This window comes from Pinus tabuliformis, chromosome 2_2 (genome assembly GCF_031772625.1).
Source record: "Pinus tabuliformis cultivar Carrire ecotype Pingquan chromosome 2_2, CPIR1, whole genome shotgun sequence".
NCBI lineage: Eukaryota > Viridiplantae > Streptophyta > Pinopsida > Pinales > Pinaceae > Pinus > Pinus tabuliformis.
This window is the reverse complement of record NC_142300.1, coordinates 1,084,370,688-1,084,391,075: the sequence shown is the minus strand read 5'-3', so window position 1 is coordinate 1,084,391,075 and position 20,388 is coordinate 1,084,370,688. Positions and strand designations below refer to the sequence as shown.

The 20,388-nt window shown below is 36.2% G+C and overlaps 1 protein-coding gene across 1 annotated transcript; it reads left to right on the top strand.

Moving 5' to 3' along the window:
• Window positions 1-449: 449 nt before the first annotated feature.
• On the top strand, window positions 450-3,910 carry LOC149197154 (purple acid phosphatase 23-like). The gene is made up of 7 exons (XM_089403864.1): window positions 450-787; window positions 1,196-1,387; window positions 1,777-2,113; window positions 2,214-2,431; window positions 2,542-2,732; window positions 2,860-3,141; window positions 3,455-3,910. The coding sequence occupies exons 1-7, from the start codon at window positions 535-537 to the stop codon at window positions 3,644-3,646; spliced, it is 1,665 nt and encodes a 554-aa protein (XP_089259990.1). The 5' UTR covers window positions 450-534; the 3' UTR covers window positions 3,647-3,910.
• The last annotated feature ends 16,478 nt before the right edge of the window (window positions 3,911-20,388 follow it).

Sequence of the window (20,388 nt, the reverse complement as noted above, 5' to 3'; positions counted from 1 at the left end):
AAATAAAAAAAAAAAAACTAATAATATCAAAAACTATTTTTAAACTCATACACATTAAAATATCATTTCACGGGCCAAAAAAAACAAAAAACATGTTGTTTCCGGAGTCACCAATAAACCACCCAAGAAAATAACTTGTTTCACCTAAATATTACAGTGTCCAGTAGGAACCGACCCAGTTGTCTATTCTCGTACAAAAAAGACGTTATCAATCAACACAAAAGTCTATCATCGATAAGCTTGACTGGTCGATAACTTGGAGAAGCGGTAATTGCAACGTTTCAAGCACGTTTTCCGAAGACTCTCGAATAAATTTATAATTTATTCCTGAGTGCCGTGTTTGCAGGAAATTGGATGACGTGGGAATCGTGCGAAATTGCGAATCATTGACAAAAGCTTAATAGAATATTTATTAAGGTTGGAGTTATGAATCCAAACACCAGGTTCATTTCATATATATGTATATCACAGACACCATGTGAAAAAAATTGTATTGATTGGAAATAGGCGTAGGTTGCAAGGGATCCTGAAACGATGGGGTTGCAGGTTATTTTGTTCGGGATTATTGCAGGGCTGTTTGTGGGGGGAATATTTTGCATTCCCACAACATTGGAAGGCCCGTTTAAGCCTGTGACTATTCCCCTCGATAAGACTGTGCGCAGTGGAAGCGACGACCTGCCGCACTATGACCCTCGCCTGGTTAAGAGAGTTCCCTCCATCTTCCCAGAGCAGATAATGCTTGCACTTTCAACTACCCCTCAATCCATGTGGGTGTCTTGGGTAACAGGTGGGTGGGTTTCTCTACAATTATTTCATTGGATAGTATAGATTAGCGGTTTTTTTGTTGTTGTTTTTTTACTATGTGGTTTATGAATTTTTAGAGATGATCCCTCCATTTAGGGAGGGAATAGGGTGTCTGAACCATCTCAACAAAAGGATTCGATCCATTAAGCTAACCTTCTTGTTGTTGGTTTATAAACCTAATTAGTGATAGCTCTATCCATGCAATAAGGTCTTCAACAAAAAAAGACTGGACTAATTTAACTAACCTTTATTACTATGGATAGATTAGTCAAACTAAACTAACCCTTATTACTATGGATAGATTAGATTAACTGTTACTTAAATGCTCTGTTAACTAACTGATATGATCATGATATGTTGAGTCAAAAGAGAGCTTAATGATGTTGTGCAGGTGATTCTCAGATCGGACCAAAGGTAACCCCATTGGATCCTTCTTCAGTGAAAAGTGAAGTGTATTACGGCAGAGAAAGAGGTGTATACTCCTTTAAAGCCGAAGGGACATCTGTGATCTATAGCCAAACATATGCAGACAAACGCGTTCTGAATTACACCTCCGGGATTATCCATCACGTTCTTCTCACTGGTGAGAACTTCATTACGGGCTAACAATATTGTTCGGAATAGAATTAAATTGAAATTGAGAAAAGAAAATAGTAAAAATTATTTGGGAGAATTTTTTTTGGTTTATGGTTAGGATAAGATGAAGAGACAGATCATGGTACCCTTATAAATTTTACAGGTCTTTATATGGATATCTATTTATACTGCCTCTTCATCTTATCGGGACAATGAATCACACTAGTTCTAAACTGGTTTACTAAAATTCTCCATTTCTCGTCATTAATTTAATAGGAATAAAAAAAATCTAAATTCAGAATTTGAATTTGATTTTTTTTTACCAGAGTTACTGTTGATATGTTGCATACAATTACAATTTCATTTTTAATGAAAGAAACTTTTATTATTGAACAGATCTCCTTCCCAACACCACATACTATTACATATGCGGAGACGAATCTTTGTCTGCAATAAGCGAAGAGCACGAATTTGTGACTGCGCCTTCTACAGGGCCAAACAATTATCTCTCTCGTATAGCAGTGCTAGGAGATCTGGGTCTCACTTATAATTCCTCCACGACATTTGATCATCTGGTGCACAATGACCCATCCATGATTCTCCTCATTGGAGACATGTCTTATGCATCGAATTATATTTCTACTGGGGATAAATCCGCAGCCTGCTTTGAGTGCGTTTTCCCAGACGCTCCATTTTATGAAACATATCAGCCTCGCTGGGATGAATGGGGAAGGTAGGTCACTTGAAACCCTAAGAAATACCATATATGGCTTGTAATTACTTCATCAAAACCTAGCTTTCGTTGTTCATTTCGGATTCTAGTTTGGTTGAAGGTTCATGGAGCCACTGGTATCACGCGTGCCTATGATGGTATTGGGGGGAAACCATGACGTAGAAACTCAATATGGAGGCGTTCAATTTGCGTCCTATAATGCCAGATTTGCAGTCCCATCTAGGGAATCCGGATCCCGGAATAATCTCTATTATTCTTTTAACGCCGGAGGAGTGCACTTCGTAATGCTAGCATCATACACTGACTATAACAGAACCAGTGAGTTATATATTTTATTCTGAATTAAAGCTATGTTGATAAACTGGTTCTTGAAGCTACATTCATATTATCATTTGCCGACTCTAAACAGAAGCCTCCCATATTAACAGGCGAGCAGTACAGGTGGCTCGAGAGAGATCTGAAGCAAGTGGATCGAAGTGTGACACCATGGCTAATTGCATCGTGGCACAGCCCTTGGTACAATAGTTACCGCAGCCATTATCAGGAGTTCGAATGCATGAGACAACAGATGGAAGATCTTCTGTACGAGTATGGCGTGGACCTTGCTTTCAATGGACATGTAAGAGGCCATTAAAGCAAACATGTAGCTAATACTTTATAGACTAGAGCAGCATTTCATAGGAAACATATTTTCTTCGTGATGTATGTGTTTTTGAAGGTTGTGAATTTTAATTCTGATGATCTAGGTTCATGCATACGAGAGAACGAACAGAGTTTATCAGTATTCGTTGGATCCATGTGGCCCTGTATATATCACTGTAGGGGATGGAGGAAATATTGAAAGGCTTGTCACGCATCATGCCGACGACCCTGGATACTGCCCCAATATCACAGATATACAGCCAGAATATGGGGGCGTGTGCCCTTTCAAATATACCTCCGGTCCAGCCGAGGGCAAGTTGTGCTGGGATAGGCAGCCAGAATGGAGTGCTTACAGAGAATCCAGCTTTGGTCATGGCATACTTGAGGTTAGATATAACATAACATGCTAAAATCCAATTCTAATCATATACATAGAAAAAATCAAGAAAAACATCGAGATCTTTTGGATTTTCCACAGTATTGTCTAGGTTAAGTTTCAAATTCTCTTATCCATATTCAGGACAATGAATGAATTCGAATCATCTTCAAAATTTCATCCATCTTTTTCTTAAAAAAAAACCCAGAAATTTAGAATCTAACCTATACATAGAAAGAATTCAATTTTAGGTTTTCCTAGTTTGTTGATCATTGTGGAATTTTATTATGCAATGCAAATGACTTTGGATATGTATCTGTCAGGTACAAAACTCAACACATGCATTATGGACATGGCACCGGAATCAAGACGCATACGAGAGTGCAGGAGACCAAATTTTTATTATCAGAGACGATAAAAAATGTTTGAATCTCCGCAAGGCATCTGAGAGTGCATCTGAACAAAATTGTAAAATAGGGCATGAAGATTGTTCTGACCACAAGGATGAATTGTAAAGAAACTAGCGAAGACGACAAGAGATATCTTCCCCAGTGAAAAAGACGAAAGAGACAGGGTAGTGTCCTAGCGAGATTCTTTATATAAAATGGCTTTAGAATTTTTTACCATTATAATGGCTGATACGTTGAATCGCACGGGATATTTAGGAAGGGTTGTACAAAAATGTCATTTGATTTTGTTTAATATATAACTGGATTTGGCAAGGGTTGTACAAAAATGTCACTTTCATGTTGTTTAATATATAATTGCTTTAAAAGTCAGATGTTTTGAAGTCAGAAGTTATTGCATATAAATTTATTTGGTTATAAAGTTTAAGTTTCCTCTCTCTTTCTCTTTTGTTTTTTTAAGGATTGGATAATTATATTGGATTATTATATTACTTATTATTAGTTTTAATGTTTGGGAAGATCTAAGTTTGAAGGTTATTTTTAGTTATTTTTACTAATTAGTTTGTAAAATTGATATTTAAATTTTATTGGATATTTTGAATTTTTTTTTAATGGAAAAGCTCTTGCATATGTCTAATTTTAGGAAGATAGTTTGCAATGGTGCAAAAATCAAGAGATTGACTTTCTTATGTGATTGCCATGGTTTAAGAGGATGAAAAGTAAACCTCCTAATCACTTTGAAGGGGCTAACTACACTTCCACTTTAAAGATGATTCTAGAAGGGTAAAAGTTGAAACTTTAATTAAGAATTGGAGTCAAACTTTATTGTATTCAATTTAAGTGCATTTTTGTTATAGATGGGGAAATAGAGGGGCTTTGTGTTGTGTAGCATTCCACAAAACATGGATCTTAAGTAACTCTATAGAGAGTGCCTTCTCATTCAAACTAAAACATCCCCTTAGAATTTATTTTTATGACGAAAAATATCATGGTGTTGATTGTCATTGGTGCATTTTTACATTTTTTTTCTCTAATTTCCGCATTTTATCTATTACATGCTTAACTAATAAATTAGTAATAACAAATATGGATCTAAAGGAATTAATCCTTCATGGTATAAATTTTAGTTTATTTTAATAGATTTTTTGTGATGCACTTTTTAATGGATTATCCATAGTAGTTTACAAATATGATTGGTAATATACCAAGAGTCTTGAGGAATTTTATGAGAAGTTGTAGGGATTTGGGAATCATTGTAACTAGGAAGTTGTAAAACTCCATCTATTGTTGATGAACTATTTATAATAACCTTGAGATATGGCAATGAGAGATGATCAAGGTTGGAATCCTTATGGAAGATCTAAAAAACATGCTTGGAATTAGAGACTATGTAAGTTCTAACTCAAAGTTCATATTAGAAGGAAAATTGGGGGATTAGAAAGATCTAAAGAAGGAGTCCAAGAAAACTTCATTTGCTCATGTGAAGTTAGAGCGAAGTGCCTTCACTTGTCAAAGGGACACACAAAAAATCATTAGGTTAGAGGGGATCCCCCATAAACAAACTCGGAGTATTTTAAAACTTTTGTAAAGTCCCAACTCTACCCTACTAGGTGTCTAGAGGATGAGTGGATCCAATGGAATTACTTCAGGAGCTAGGGAAAAATCTACAAGTGTATGCTATAGAATTTAGGAAGATGCAAATAATGTTGGGTATCTCTACAATGGATCCATATGTACTCCTTGAGTATCTAAGGGTTCCTCACAACTATTTGTGAGAGCAATTTGTGTTGTTCAAACCTAAAATATTAGAAAAGGACTTTGTGTAGTGCCTAAAAAACATAGGTTAGACGAAAGGACAAACAAGTGGTTGAACATAGAAGGAACACAAGGAAGCTTTGAAGGAGGGAAAGGGAATGTGGAAAGGTGGAGGGAACCAAAAGACAATAACCATGATATATTAGTGCAAGGATCCCATCAAATAGAAGAATCACAATAACACTCATGACCACATAGACTAGAAGTGCTAGAAATTGAATGTGGAGCTAAACCCAAAAATGGAAAGGACATGAAGAAGAAAATGTCTCATTGCCACATATTCGAGTAATGAGGTGGAAATAAGATTTCACATGAATGAGAACATTATTTATGCCTAAATGTAGAAGGAGACGAATTTGAATATCTTTTATCATTAGGAAGAGAAAGAAATGACCAAGCTTTTTTTGTGCATAAAATATCAAGGATATTCCACTAGACACTACATCACAATGGACCTGATGTTATTATACTTAAAATCCAAAATCAATACTATGAGTGTTAATATCCCCTTCAATTTCTATATTCATCAATTTATGTGTTATGCTTATTCATGCAATACATAAACTATGAAAAAAATAGGTAATATAAAGAAAATAAAAATAAATAAATAAAATAGAAATAAAAATACTTGTGGCATTTGGGCCAATATAAGGTGAAAATCTTGTTTCCTCTCTCTCCTTACCCACTCCCACCTACATTTCTAGTCTATAGAAGAAATTGCTTTTGAAAAGAATGAAAGCCCTTTTCCTCCTACTCACTTGCTTATAGCACATCTAGATAACATACTAGCGGTTAAGTTTGACTCCTTCAATTCTTGACTAGAGTTACACTATTGAATCTTCTAGAGTTTCATATTCAACATTACCACATGGCTAGCAACTTTTTTGAATAATGGGGCTGACATGGCATCCTATCAAATTATGGAGGAAAAAGTAGAAAGGTCAACTTCTAAATGGTATATCTTTTACATATTTACTCCAATTGAGGAAATTCATACAATAGAAATGTATTTGTGTGTAGAAAAGCACTAAGGGGTGTGGTGCTTGTTATCACTCAGAAGGAAATAATTGATGTAACCTCTAACCAATATCTAGAATTGAAAGCTAGATCTTTCGATCCAAATGGGGATCCCTTCTATAACTTAGTCAAAATGACTAGTTATGTACTTAATACAATGACTAGATCTTATGTAATAGGGTTTCAAAAATGTGGTAGTGTTTGATAGATTTATATTGGGAAATGGAGTCAAACGTTTGGCTTAACAAGAAGGAAAAATATGTGAGTATTCAGAAATCATTCTAGGGTTGCTAGGCCAGCGATTCGACGGATCTTCACTGGGATTTCCATTAAATTTAGGAATATCTGATGGAATTTTATGCGGAATCGCTGGCCACCAAGGGTCGTAAGCGATTGGATCGTTTGTTAACCGATTTAAATCAGGTAACTCTAAAGTTGCCACGAAGGGTAACTGTTGATTTAGATTAGGTGGAGCATACCCAGGATAAGATGGAATCACGTGAGCAGTTGGTCTTTGCATACCAGCATAATGCATTTGATGCTGGTAACTTTGGTAAGGTTGGTGGGCATAACCATTGTAGAATGGTTGATTTTGACCATTTTGAATATGCGACTGTCCACTATTTGCAATGATTTGTTGCTCAGAGCCTTGGTATAATTGTTGGAATTGCGGTTGTTGTTATTGCACCAGCCATGGTTGTGAAGCCATGTGTTGTTGCCCGATACTAACTGTTTGACCAAGGTGAGGGGTAATCGTACCCGTTTGGACCTGTGTCATTCCACCCGTTGGCGATTGTGGTTGAGTGATAAGGTCAAGAGGTTGTTGCATTACAACCTGAGAAACTTGAGGTTGGCATCCAATAGGCAGCGCTTGTACTTGCGACACCGTCACAATAGCTGGCGTAGTTGGTATATTTGACATAGGTAAACATTGTTGCATCGAATATACAACTCTTGGTTGTTGAGGTAGTATCGGTACCCAACCGCTAGATGTAATTCCAGCATAACCTGAATTTTATTGTGAACTCCCGTATGGCTGTCCTCCTAGAGGGGACAATGAAAGGTTATACTGCCCCCCATACGGTGGTAATCCGATACTTAAAGGAATGGTTTGCCCTTGAGGACCGGACTACCGAATTTGATATCCCAAAGGATCAATTTGTTGAGACTCAACATAAGAGTTTCTGGATACTATTCCGGATGAACAAACAAGAACGAACCATACTGTCGAAATAGCCCCTGAGTGGGCTCCTTCTAGCGATTGAGAGTTATTTGGCATAGATGGTATACCGACGAACATTGTTGGAGTGATAGCAAGAAGTTCTGTCGTCGCTGTGTCAGATGACATAGTCCTAGATGTTGACGGTTGTTCAGACATTTCTAGTCTATCCAAAAGATTACCTAGCGATTCTACAGGAGCTTCCGCTGGCGGTAGACTAATTTCTGATGAAGAAGGATACAGAGTGATCTCGACTCCAAATTGCGATGGAGTACTAGATGGAGGATCCTCCACAATCTCTTCTATAGCAATCAGACCAGGTGGAAGAGGTAGACCATCAGGTCGGTAAAATATTTCTGGTGTTGAAGAAGGTATGGAATCTGCAGCGACTGATGTTTGGGGAACAACACTCTCCGAACCGGTTGTAGATGGAACTGGTTCAGTAGTACAAGTGTTTACCCTCAGGCTAGGATCAGTACCACTGTCCTTCGGTGGTTGTTGAACTTCTTCTGTAAAGGCAGGGATACCAGAAATGTTTGGAGTAACCAGAGTCTCTCATGTTGTTGGAACACTTGTTCTAACTTTACCAGGAGATTTGGAACTGGTTAAACGAGTTCGCTTTGTCCGTAATAGTTTCGATTCCCAAGACAAAGATGGTTGACTCGTAAGCCTCCGTGAATGACGGGGTTTCAATTGATTTTCTTCCGCGATTGTGGATTACTCGATCAACTAAAAATCAAGGGGAAGTATGCTTCCGAATTAGATGAATTTCAGACGCTTTGACACAACTTGTTTTTTCAATTTTAAAGAGTCGAGAAAAAACAAAAGATGACTCTAGTCGCCTTTGATTTTAATGAGCCTGAAGTGACAAATTCTCAGATGGACCTTTTCCGTTAAGGAGTCTGAACAGGAACGAAAGGGACTACTCTGGAAATCTAGGCAAAGGGATTAGCAAACCAATCGTAAAACTGCAGAATAAGTTTTATGGTACGTGAGTCAATCTTCCCGAATGCTGTGTTCAGTGCATTGCGATCGATAGGGCGGCAGAAACGGCTTCATAAGGATAAAGGATTAAGCCTATTGTGGTCTCCCAAAATATACTCAACGGTACGTGGGAGCACAAGTCCGTACTGGCACTTGTCATCTCAAAGTGGAGGAATCATCCAACCAACAGTGAGAACAACAGTTACCAAGCTTTATGACGTCGTAATACGTCTCTAGCCTAGACTTCCAGATGTTGTACTTTAGGTTCCAAAGCATTGTTATATTCATTAAATTTATTTTATAGTTGATCTTGCTTAAAAAAGTTTCCTTTCAGGTTCACCACGTGATGTAGATGTACAATTCCTAAAATGCAACCTAAGATGATAAACAGTCTTTTATCTTCTTTGTGCAATGAAAATCCTAGCTACTAAGGAAAGAAAGACAAAATTCTTTCAACAAAGAGCAAAGAGCACACACTATATGCACTGTCCTAAATCAAACCAATCAAACAGTCTAAATGCAAATGCACATGCATGTATTTGTTTTCAGCCTTCTTAATATGTGAATGATAAAAATAAAGCTAATGCACAAATCTGAATTACTTTTCAAGCAACAATTACTAACAAGTTTCTTTTCAAAATCAAAATGAATACAATGACAACACTTTGCAATTTGGAAATGAAGACTTGCTTTCGACACTAGAAAAACTACCAATTCAGATCAAATACAACAGTAATAGGGTAATCGACTATCAAGAGAAATTAGAGTCTCTTCTATGAATGAAAACGACACTTGCGACCCTTTCAAACAAAGAAACGATAGTACAATTACGTTACTTTTTTGCAAAGGAGAACTGAAAATGACTCAACAAATACACAAAAACATTTACAGTTCTTTGCACAATGGAGGCAGAATATCAGCAAGGAAAGGGGTTTAAAACAGAGGTGTACTGACTACAAGCAGCAAAATTCTTGAATAGATATGAAAAGAGTGAACACAGAAACCAACATTTAGGACAATACCTAGTTTGATTAGCGCACCTGTAACACAATGAATTTGAAATGCAGCGCACCTACTACACTCGGGAAGTGCGCTAAATTTTAGATTCACAGAACAGAGAGTGCACTGGTCCAGGGACGAGACTTTGCTTGGGTTCCGGGTCGCAGTTTACAGTTCATTTCAGGGATTTTATCCAAGCAAGTGGTAATCAGTAAATCAACAACATGGGTAGATCTAAGGAGGTTACTAGAGCCACCACAAGGGAAATTAGAGAGTTTGTAAATCAGTTGTTTAATTCATAAACAAAACCTGGAGATTGACTGAAGCGACATTTATCTACTTTGCATTTGCATAGAAAATGCAGTTCGAAAGCTACCTGGATCGACTTCAGGCTCTCTCTGTAAGTTTATAAAGTAAACAAATGTAGATAGAAAAACAACCTAGTCGCTCCCTAGTATGGTCTCCATTTTGTTACAGGGAAAAGTGTCTATGCAGAACTGCTAATCCCACTAAGGTGTGGTAGCTACCTTAGAAACAAACAAAGTAAAACTACTTTCGTTTTCCTTTCTGAAAGATAGATGAGAGAAGAATAAAGGAGACTAACCTCTGTCTTGTGCTTGGTTCCTTGCTCGATTCCTCTCTCTTCTGATATTCCTTTGCTACTTGCTTCTTGTATACCCAGCTTTACAGAGTACCTGTAGAATCAAAGCAGCATAACACTATACGAGAACATGGATCTATTATCATAAACAATCTAGGATCAGATATAAATTGACCATACAAATGCACAAAAAATAGATTACACCAGAGTATGGAGGAAAACTTAAATAGCTTTATTGATAATCAAGAAAGAGCCAGAGAGTTACAACCAGTTGTTTTGACCCAGCATCATCCTCTCAGCAAGTAAGCCCTTCTTCACCTCATGCAAAGCTTAGATCACCCAACACTATGATGTTACCTCAAGAAACCAACAAAAATTCCTTACAAGATGCAAAATTCCAGCCCCTGGATCTCTGGGATGAGGGATCCATATATAGATATCTATAAGGGAGATGAGTTAGCTTGTGATTTGATTAGTGTCTTCCCTCTGATAGTTCTTGCTTCCACTTGGAGATTGATGATCTCTTACTCATCCTTGGTCGAATTCAGAGAGGCAAGTGTCACAGGAGAAGTTTTTGGAAGATTCCATGCCTCTCCACCTCGTGGATTGACACTGCCATTTGTCTCTTCTCGCCCATCGCACCCCATATAAGGGATTTTTGAAATGCAACGCACTAACAGAGTGTACTTAGGTGAGATGCAACGCACTTTGTCTATGGAGCAGGTGAAATGATCCTGTTTTGACCAGTTCTGAGTAGTTTTTCATGGAGAACTTCTGGGAGAATATGTAATGAGTTGACCTTGTTCCTTTAGGGGTTGGAACAACACTTTTAGGGACTTAGGAGCCCTTGGTTTATGGACGTTTTATGCTTCGGGTTGCAGTGCCCAAAAATGTCTATAACACTTGTTCTTATTTCGGAAGATGACTTAATATTTGGGAAAGAGCTCCAATTTCTCCCACTTCTCTAATACCCTCAGCAAATCTTCAAATTTAATGTGAGTTGTTTGAGATTTTGTTTCAACATCTTCCTTTTGATCCATTTTCTCCTCCTACTGCACTGTCTCAAATGTTTGTCCTTATGTAACAACTTCCATCATCGATAGGTTCTTGTGCTACGACATTCTTTTTATTTTTAGTCTACTTCATTCTAACTATTAGTTCTAGTGTAACAACAACATCATAAATAGTTTCGTGTGGATTAGCATGTTTTTTTTCTTCTTCCCACTCTTCTTCACTTATTTGTTTTTGTGTAATAGTAGCACTATGAACAATTTCTTATGGCATAGCAGGTTGAAATTTCATTTCATGTTCCTCCACTTGTACTCCAACTGAAATAGTAACAATCTCCATGATTTTAGCCTCCTCAAGGATTTGTTGGAAACCCTTATAATTTCTTTCTGAGACAGTAGATGATTCCATTTCTACAACCTCTTCCAACACTTCCAATCAAGTTTCATTCTTAAAATGAATTTTTTCTTTAACCAAGGAAATTTTTTCCTTTAACGCTTCATTTTCCTTTCTCAAATTTTCAATTTAAATGAGAGGGTTAATTTTCCTCTTACTCGTTCAAGTAATAATCTCTTATTCTTTTGTCTGCTCTTTTGTTATTGGTCCTCTTGTCTCCTATTTATCTAGTTCTTATTCAGGCTTTGGTGTAACAGTCATGATTTTACATGTAGAGGGGACTTCTTATGTAGAAATCTCCAAATTTTATTTTTCCTTTTACTCCTCAAACCCAACAGGTCCAACTGTATCAGCGCATTCCCCCTTAGTTGTAGTAGTAGGTTTTTGAGTGTCTTGTCATATAATATCTACTCGTGCCATTTTCCTACAAATACTTCCAACAATTCTCCTTTTCAGTTTCATTTTCTACGCTTTTATTTCTTTTTAAACTCCCTTGGTCCCTTCAGGAGTCTTCACATCCTAAACTCTAGTTTCAGGAATATTTGTTGCTCTATTAGTTTCTTCCTCTCGTACTTCCTCTGCAATTGGGCACCCATGTCATATTTCCTCTCATGACTCACTAGACATCACCATAGGTTATTATATCTATGTCTCCTTTCTTCATGAGAATGAACTAGGGGTTGTTCTAATGGAACTCCACCTCTTAGGGTTCCCTCAAAAAGTCATATGAGGTGTATCAACGCTACTCTTCTTAGAGGCTATAGTTGTATTTCTCCTCAAAGATGTAGCAAGTTTCGAAACAGGTGCTGCTTCAGTGTTGGGAGTTTCTTTAGTACTTGGTGTTTTATGAACATTGGGTGTTCCTTCAATGCTTAGTCTTTTTCCAACACCAGGCGCTACTTCAACACTATTTTCATGATCCTCATTCGCACGAGCACAAGGTATCATTATTAAACCATGCCTTGAGCTCCCTTTTCTTTGTAATGAATGCATGCTGATTAATTTAATGAGCACATGGTTAGTGATGCAATTTTCTAGATGTCTTGCCCCTTTCACAACCTCTTCCATGTGTTTTATTGACTTTAGAAAGTAGTATGGTAAATTAATCAACTACCTCTTCCTCAAGTGTGCTAGCAATTGAAAGTGATAGTTGAAACTAATCCCAAAATTACCCTCACAAGTAATGAATTTTTGTATGAAGAGGACTACATCATCCTAACAGTGAGGAAGAGATGCTATATCAAAATCCCTACCCTTGGGCCTCAATTCTTTTCCCTCCTATAATAATATGGCCTTAGCTTTAGGATTGGCCACCATTCTCCTATCCTAGGAAACCTTGTCCCTTTTGCGATAATATATTTAGTAATAACAATTTTCAAGCCCCTAACCACAGAGTGGTGTTTGACTAATGCTTGGGAAAATTCTAAAGCAACCAATTCATCGAAACCCTATATTTTTTCTAAATAACTCAACCATCCTACCCTTCAAAAAAATTCCAATGATTCTAGATGTTGTAACAAAACATGAATAGAGTCAAGTTTTTGTTTGATCACTAATCCACCCATAGCTACTCACAACCACATTGCTCAACACAACTAGGAAATTGTTACAGAGTTTCTTCAACACAGACTAATGCTTTCTCATGGCATAATTTCAAGGTGTTGGAATTATCAATGATTACTCCTCCTTATTACCATTTCAAAACTTTTAAATCAAAAGGACTTTCTGAACGATTGCACTCATCTCTGGATGTAACGACATGATAATAAACAAAACACATTAATAATGATGAAGTAATATTGGTCCTAACGACGATGGTTAAATTAATTTAATTTTAAAATGTAATGGTGTTATAACTATCTTATCATGTAATATTATAGAAGGGCAAGGCATGTTTTAATTAGACGCATAATTTGATTTCCTAGATTCTGTCTGATTAGGAAAGGCAACACATACTTAAGAAATTGTATGTGTAACAAAAAGAACTCCCAGAACCTTAATTAATCCAAATCAATAAAGGAAATGAAATGTAATCGTATAACAACAAGATTCAACATGGCACACGAACCAGTAGCAACTAATCACGGGAATAACCCTATTGAACCAATAGTCCTCAATGGAATTAGAACCGTCACTCGCACACCTACAAATAGTCGAGTGGAAGCTTGAAAAAGAAATAGTTAGACCATCTGAACCTGAAACAATCCATACATTAGTTTTATGATAAAAAAAAACCCTAAGTCAGTAGTTCTAATGTCTAATTATAAGTAGAATTGGACTATGAACCTAACAATTGAAAAAGGACATAGTTAGGTGAATAAGGGTTGTTACAATAATAAGACATGGTCATAGGACCAAAAAGGGATAAAATGAATAGGAAAATAAGTAGGAAAAGGATGAAAATTCTATGACCCAACAATGTCCAACCCTTAAAATCCCTGGATTGTATAACACATAACAACTATAATCCCAAGCCCCTATATTAACCCTTAACACGTACTAAGCCACTAACCCTTTAATCTCTTCACCTTTATCAACCCTAAGTTATAGCCTTTATATTTTATAACTAGTAACCCTGAATTCATATATCCCTAATCCCTAACCCATAAACCTTGACATGTATAACATTTATCCATTATAAGACTTATCCAAAAACACTTAACCATGATAAGCCCTCATCAGTGATCCATATTGTATCTCATCACCATTAAACCCTTATCACTCATAATTTCTGACCATGAATCCCTAACCATTATGACCTCTAATGTCATGACATGAAACCCTTATCATTTTATACCATGCATGTAACATACAACATCTTGAATCCCTAATCTATATAAAATATAACCTCTAGTGATTAACACCTCTACTTACTAATATTATTCCCATAAACTATATAATATTTAACTCTTTTAATTCCCAACCCATAACCTTTATCAATCATATTCATTAACCCACAAAAGATGACTTCTATAGCTAGTAACCATAAAAACCCCAAACATATAACATCTAACCCCTATAATCACAAACTACTTATATATACCTACTAATTAACCCCTCAACTTTACAAACCCTTAATTTAATATAATATTTAACCAATAACTTATTTATGAACCATAAACCCCCTTGTCATTAACTTATGTAACCCATAAACTCTATAACTACTCACCCCCACTTAATTTGTAACAAATGATCCCTATAATTTCCAACCACTTATATGTGTCATATTTAATTCTTATTATATATAATTTTCAGCCTTTAAAACCCCTATGTCCCTTAATCCCGATGTGATTATTATAATACCAAATAACCCATAATATTTATACACAAAAACCATATAAATTTTGCGCCTATCTTCTAACTAGTTGTATAACCTATGACCCCCAATATAACACTTAAACCCCAAACTTCTAAAATATCTACCTTTAACCCTTAATCATTAAAATACCTTATCCATATATAGCATACCTAATTAACCCTTATTTCCATTAATTTCTAACAGGAAGACAAAGTAGAATCTAAAAAGTTAAAGTGGATGTTAAACATGATGGAAATGAAAACCATGATGATGGTGATGATGATGATCAAGAATGATGTCCTTGAGTTTTAAAACCCTCTCATACCATCAATTAATGCGCCTAGTCTAACCATGTCAAATTTCTATGCATACAAGAACATTTTGAAGAAATTTCAATGTTGGCCCCATTCACTGCTCACTGTGTGGAATCGGTGCATGACATTGATGACGAGCATTTTGGAAGATGTTCCAGTAAATTTCAAGAGATTTTTGACAAATATTCTTTAGAAGAAAATGATGAACGATGATAATGAGACTTCATGATGAACATTGATGCAAACATTTCAATGTCAAAGATTATGCAGGGATGTCATGCATACTTGAGTCTTGAAACCCTCACATACCCTCAAGGCATGTGCCTAGTCTAACCATGCAAAATTTCAATCCATATAGGAATAGTTTCAATAAATTTCAATGTTGAATCCATTCACTACTCACCACGTTGCATCGGTGGATTAAATTAGTGATGGGCATGTTGGAATACATTCCATGACATTTCAAGAGAGTTCCAAAAAAGATTCCATAGATGGGAATGAGTAATGATGAAATTGATACCACATGATGAAAGTTGATGCAAACATGGATGATATCAAATATTATGCGAAGATGGCATGCATCCTTCAGTCTTGAGACCCTCACATTCCATCATGACATGTTTCTAATATAACAATGTCAAATTTCCTCACATACAGGAAAATTTTGAAGAAATTTCAACATTCATCCCATTTATTGTTCACCATGTGGTGTTGATGGACAACACTAGTGGTGGGAATGTTGGAAGATGTTCCATGAAATTTCATGAGAGTTTTGACAAATATTCCATCTATGGGAATGACAAATAATGACAACGAGATTGCGTGATGAAAATTAATGGAAACATGGATGATATCAAATATTATGCAGGGACATCAAGAATGCTTGAGTCTTCAAACCATCACATACTATCAAGGCATGTGTCTAGTCTAGCTATGTCAACTTTTGACACATACAAGAATAGTTTGAAGAAATTTGAATGTTGGTCGCATTCACTACTCACCGTGCAACATTGACGAATGACACTAATAATGGGCACGTTGGAAGATGTTCCATTACATTTCAAGAGAGTTTTGATAAAGCCATAAATCCCCTAACACATAAGCCTACATTGACCTTTGAATCCTTAATCCATTTTTCCTAATGTAAAATTAATCCCTCAACCCTAGTCAATAAATAATTCCTTAATGAAAAGTCCCTAAATCCACTAAATCTTAAGCCATCGACCCTTAAACACTTAAGCCCTAATCCCTAATCCATTAATCCATAAACCCCTATGCCCTAAGCATGAATTAAACATTAATCCCTTAACCCATAGTCCCTAAAACTTTAACTATTGAACTGCTTAACTCGTAAGCAATAAATCCCTTGGCTCTTGATCCTTAATCACATAAACCCTAACCCATATTCCCTTAACCCTTAATCCTTTTACCTAAAATCCATAAATCCCATAATCCTTAAAGCCCCTATCCGCTTAACTCCCAACACCTTAATTAATTAAATATTTAGGCACATATGGTGCTGAATATGACACTAAAAAGGGAGCTAACCAAGGCAATAATTTAGGTTCCAAGATGGAGCTAAATTTGGCATTATCACTCGCATTATTTTTGGGGAAATTTATGGCATTATTTCGGACACTATTTATGGTTCGATTTATGACACTAGTATCGCCTAATTTAGCACCTAAATGTTTTGGCCAACACAAAGAACACCAAAAATAGCACCATCCTAATAAATAACATCGACTTTTTTAAAAAATGGAGAAAAATACACTAAAATAGTCCTTAGAAGAAAAAAATGGGAGAAAACAGGAACCTAATCACAAGGATTTTTTGTAGTGATTTCTTTAGTTAATTAAAGCTAGTTGCACAGTCATTAGTCCATTGAAACGTCTTTCCCTTCCTCTACAACGATGTGATAGTACATCCAATCTTTGAAAAGTTCATGATGAACTGTCTTTAATACCCTACTAGCCCCATGAATGATCTTATCTCATTCACATTCCTTGTATTTATCCATTCCATGATAGCTTTAATTTTTTCTAGATCCAGTTATCCCTTCCTTGGAAACAACATTTCCCAAATAATGAATCCAATACTGAAAGAAATTACACATGTTGATCTTGGCATACAACTTATGCTCTCCTAACAATCTCAATACTTCTACTAGGTGCTCTACATGCTCATCCTCATTATTTGCATATACCAATATGTCATCAAAAAATATTATCACAAACTTATCTAGATAAAGGCACAACGCACTGTTCATCAAACACATGAATGTGGGTGGAGAACAACCACAAACTCATAGTGTCGATACCTTATATGAAATGTAGTCTTGTAGATGCATTCTTCTTTATGCACACCTATTGATATCTTGATATTAGATCAATCTTTGAAATACTCCTACTCCCTTCAACTAATCAAACAAATCATCAATATGTGATAATCAATATTTGTCCTTGATAGTCACCTTTTTTAGTTGCTTGTAATCAATGCACAATATGAGAGTATCATCCTTCTTCTTTAAAAACAACACTGGTGCACCGCAACGAGACACACTTAGAATTATGTGTCGCTTATCAAGCATCTCTTTATACCGCAACCTCAACTCCCCCAACTCTAGAGTTATCATCCTATATAGTTCCTTAGATGTTGGTGTTGCTTCTAGTACCAACTCAATAGAGAAATCCACCTCCATATGAGGTGAAAACTCTATAATATCTATAAGAAACACATCCTAAAACTGCTACAAGACAAGAAACTTCCTAAGGACTTTGTCATCCTCATCTTGCTTCCCTTTTTCACTGAAAACATGTAATGCAAATACTACACATACCTCTTTTGCATTTGTACTTAGCTTGCATAGTTGTGATCATTCTAACTAATGTAGGCTTCTTCTTTCCCTTCAAGGCTCTCTTTCCCCATCATCATCTACACACTCAACAACCTTCTAATAACAATCCACCTTGGTTATATGAAAAAATAATTAATCCATGCCCAAAATCATGCCATATACACCCAAACGAAGAAAATTTAGGTGTGTTGTTGTAGGCATGTCATTAAGATCAAATGCACAAGATCTCACCCAATGATGAACTCTTCTCTTGGTATTTATAAAAAACTACACAAAACAAGATTCTACATGCACTTCTTTATTCAAACAACACCAATCCACCAGGTTAATACTAACATAGCTATAATTGATCTAGTATGAATCAAAATGTAAACAAATTTATCATGAAGCTTACCTTCCATGTCTATGACAGATGCTTAGTGATCTACCTACTTGTTATCAAGTTCTACATAGATCTGAGGAATTCTCTAACCTACATCCCCAACTGTCAGTGCCTATTGAGCATTGTAGATCTATGTTTTCCACCCTGATACAATGGAAAATCATACTTGTGATGGTTGTTACCACAAATCCAACACTTCAATAGTTCCGTCCCACTGCTCTTATTCTACTTCTCTCCTGGCGGAGACTCATGTTCTTTCTCAGTTGAATTAAACTTCTTGTAAGGAGCACATTTTCCTTCTCAGCTACATATTGAGATATTCCTTTCTTCTTGGGATATTTTCCTTCAGCCTTCTCATTACCCTTCTAATCACACTTGAACTCAGGCATGCGCTTTGACTGCTCATAAAAGTGCTTCAGTTTTCTATGGCTTCTTCTAAATACCGAGGTTAATAAAAATAAATTTAATATTTGAATGCTAACGGAAATCTACTGATGAACCTTTGAATCTTGGATTTCTCATCCTTGATATAGGGAACATATATCAAAAACTCTAAAAAATTTGTTGTCTACTCTTCATATGTCATGGAACTACCCATCATGAGCTCATAAAACTCCTTGGCCTTTCCATCATAATACATCTTAGATAGACATCTCTTCCTAAAGAGTCTTTCCAACTCATCCCATCTCATATTCCCTTTTATGATTCCTTTGACATTCTTAACATGTTCCCACCAGATATATGGTTTTTCTTTGAGACTGAAGATATCTAGCCTGGATTTCATGTTCTTTGAGTAATCATGCAATGTGAAAATTTTCTTCATCCCAAGCAGCCATGGTTTTGCATCTTTTGATTTCTTCATTTCCCCATCAAAAGTAGTAGGATTAGATTACTTGAACTACTCTAGAAAATACTCACTCCTCCTTCAACGTTGGAGGTGATGGTGATGATGTCTCCTAAAGTCAGAACTAGAATAAAATCTGTATGTACTCAATGATCTACCACGTTTTATTATGCCATCACATTTCATCTTGTACCTTTTATGAGACTTGTTTCCATCTGCCCCATTAGTATTTTCATCCTGCCTATCTCCATGACTGATCCCCACTTGTCGCCACTTTTAAAACTCTAAAAGGCTCTAATGGATGACCTCATTTACTTCTTCTTTCTTTTCTTGACATTTTTCAAGTCTTTCATGTGCCTTAGTCAACCTACTTTTTTCTTATTTATAGCTTCTAATCTATGCCCTCAGACTCCTGAATGTATCTACTAGATCAGGAGAATATTCCTCTCCTTGTTTCTCAACTGAATTTTCTCATTCCATTGATTTCACATCAGGCATGTACGGGGAGTCATGTGAACTGTAATACACCATTTTTATCTTCACATTTTTCCCTCTATTGTCCTCTAAACATACCGTGTAAGATACAAAATAAAAATAAAAAAAATTAATCAAAATCATACCTCAATGTATCTCAGTGGAAGCTATTTAATCTGTAGAAGTTGGTCCACATTAGCACTATATATAGTAATAGTAACAGGATATCAACATCATGCGTGAATCAAAATTCTAATACATAACTGTAACCGTAATTGCATGCATGATAACCATAACCATATGCATTTATCGTGATGTCCAACACTGTAAACCTTGCTTTGATACCACTTTGTAATACTCATACCAAAGAAAGGTTTATAGGGAAAAAATTTCTTTGATACCACCTTGTAACACCCCACCATTGTCTTTTGCTTGGGCTGAACCAAGTTCAAATATTTTACTACGCACCAATAAAACCCTCAATCACTGGCCCTTTCGATAATGACTCACAAGCAGATCACAGCCTCACTGGTCCTTAGATTTTGCCAATCTATCCTCAAAAATGCAATTTTATGTGTATTTTTCCCTTTTAACGGTGATATTTATGCTTTCCAACAAACTTCAATGCATTACAAACTGTAG

Bases quoted from the DNA above. Each gene is read 5' to 3' on its own strand.
- LOC149197154 (XM_089403864.1), top strand. From the start codon at position 535: ATGGGGTTGCAGGTTATTTTGTTCGGGATTATTGCAGGGCTGTTTGTG. The intron at 2,114-2,213 runs GTAGGTCACTTG...GTTTGGTTGAAG, and splicing joins CGCTGGGATGAATGGGGAAG to GTTCATGGAGCCACTGGTAT. The intron at 2,733-2,859 runs GTAAGAGGCCAT...CTGATGATCTAG, and splicing joins ACCTTGCTTTCAATGGACAT to GTTCATGCATACGAGAGAAC.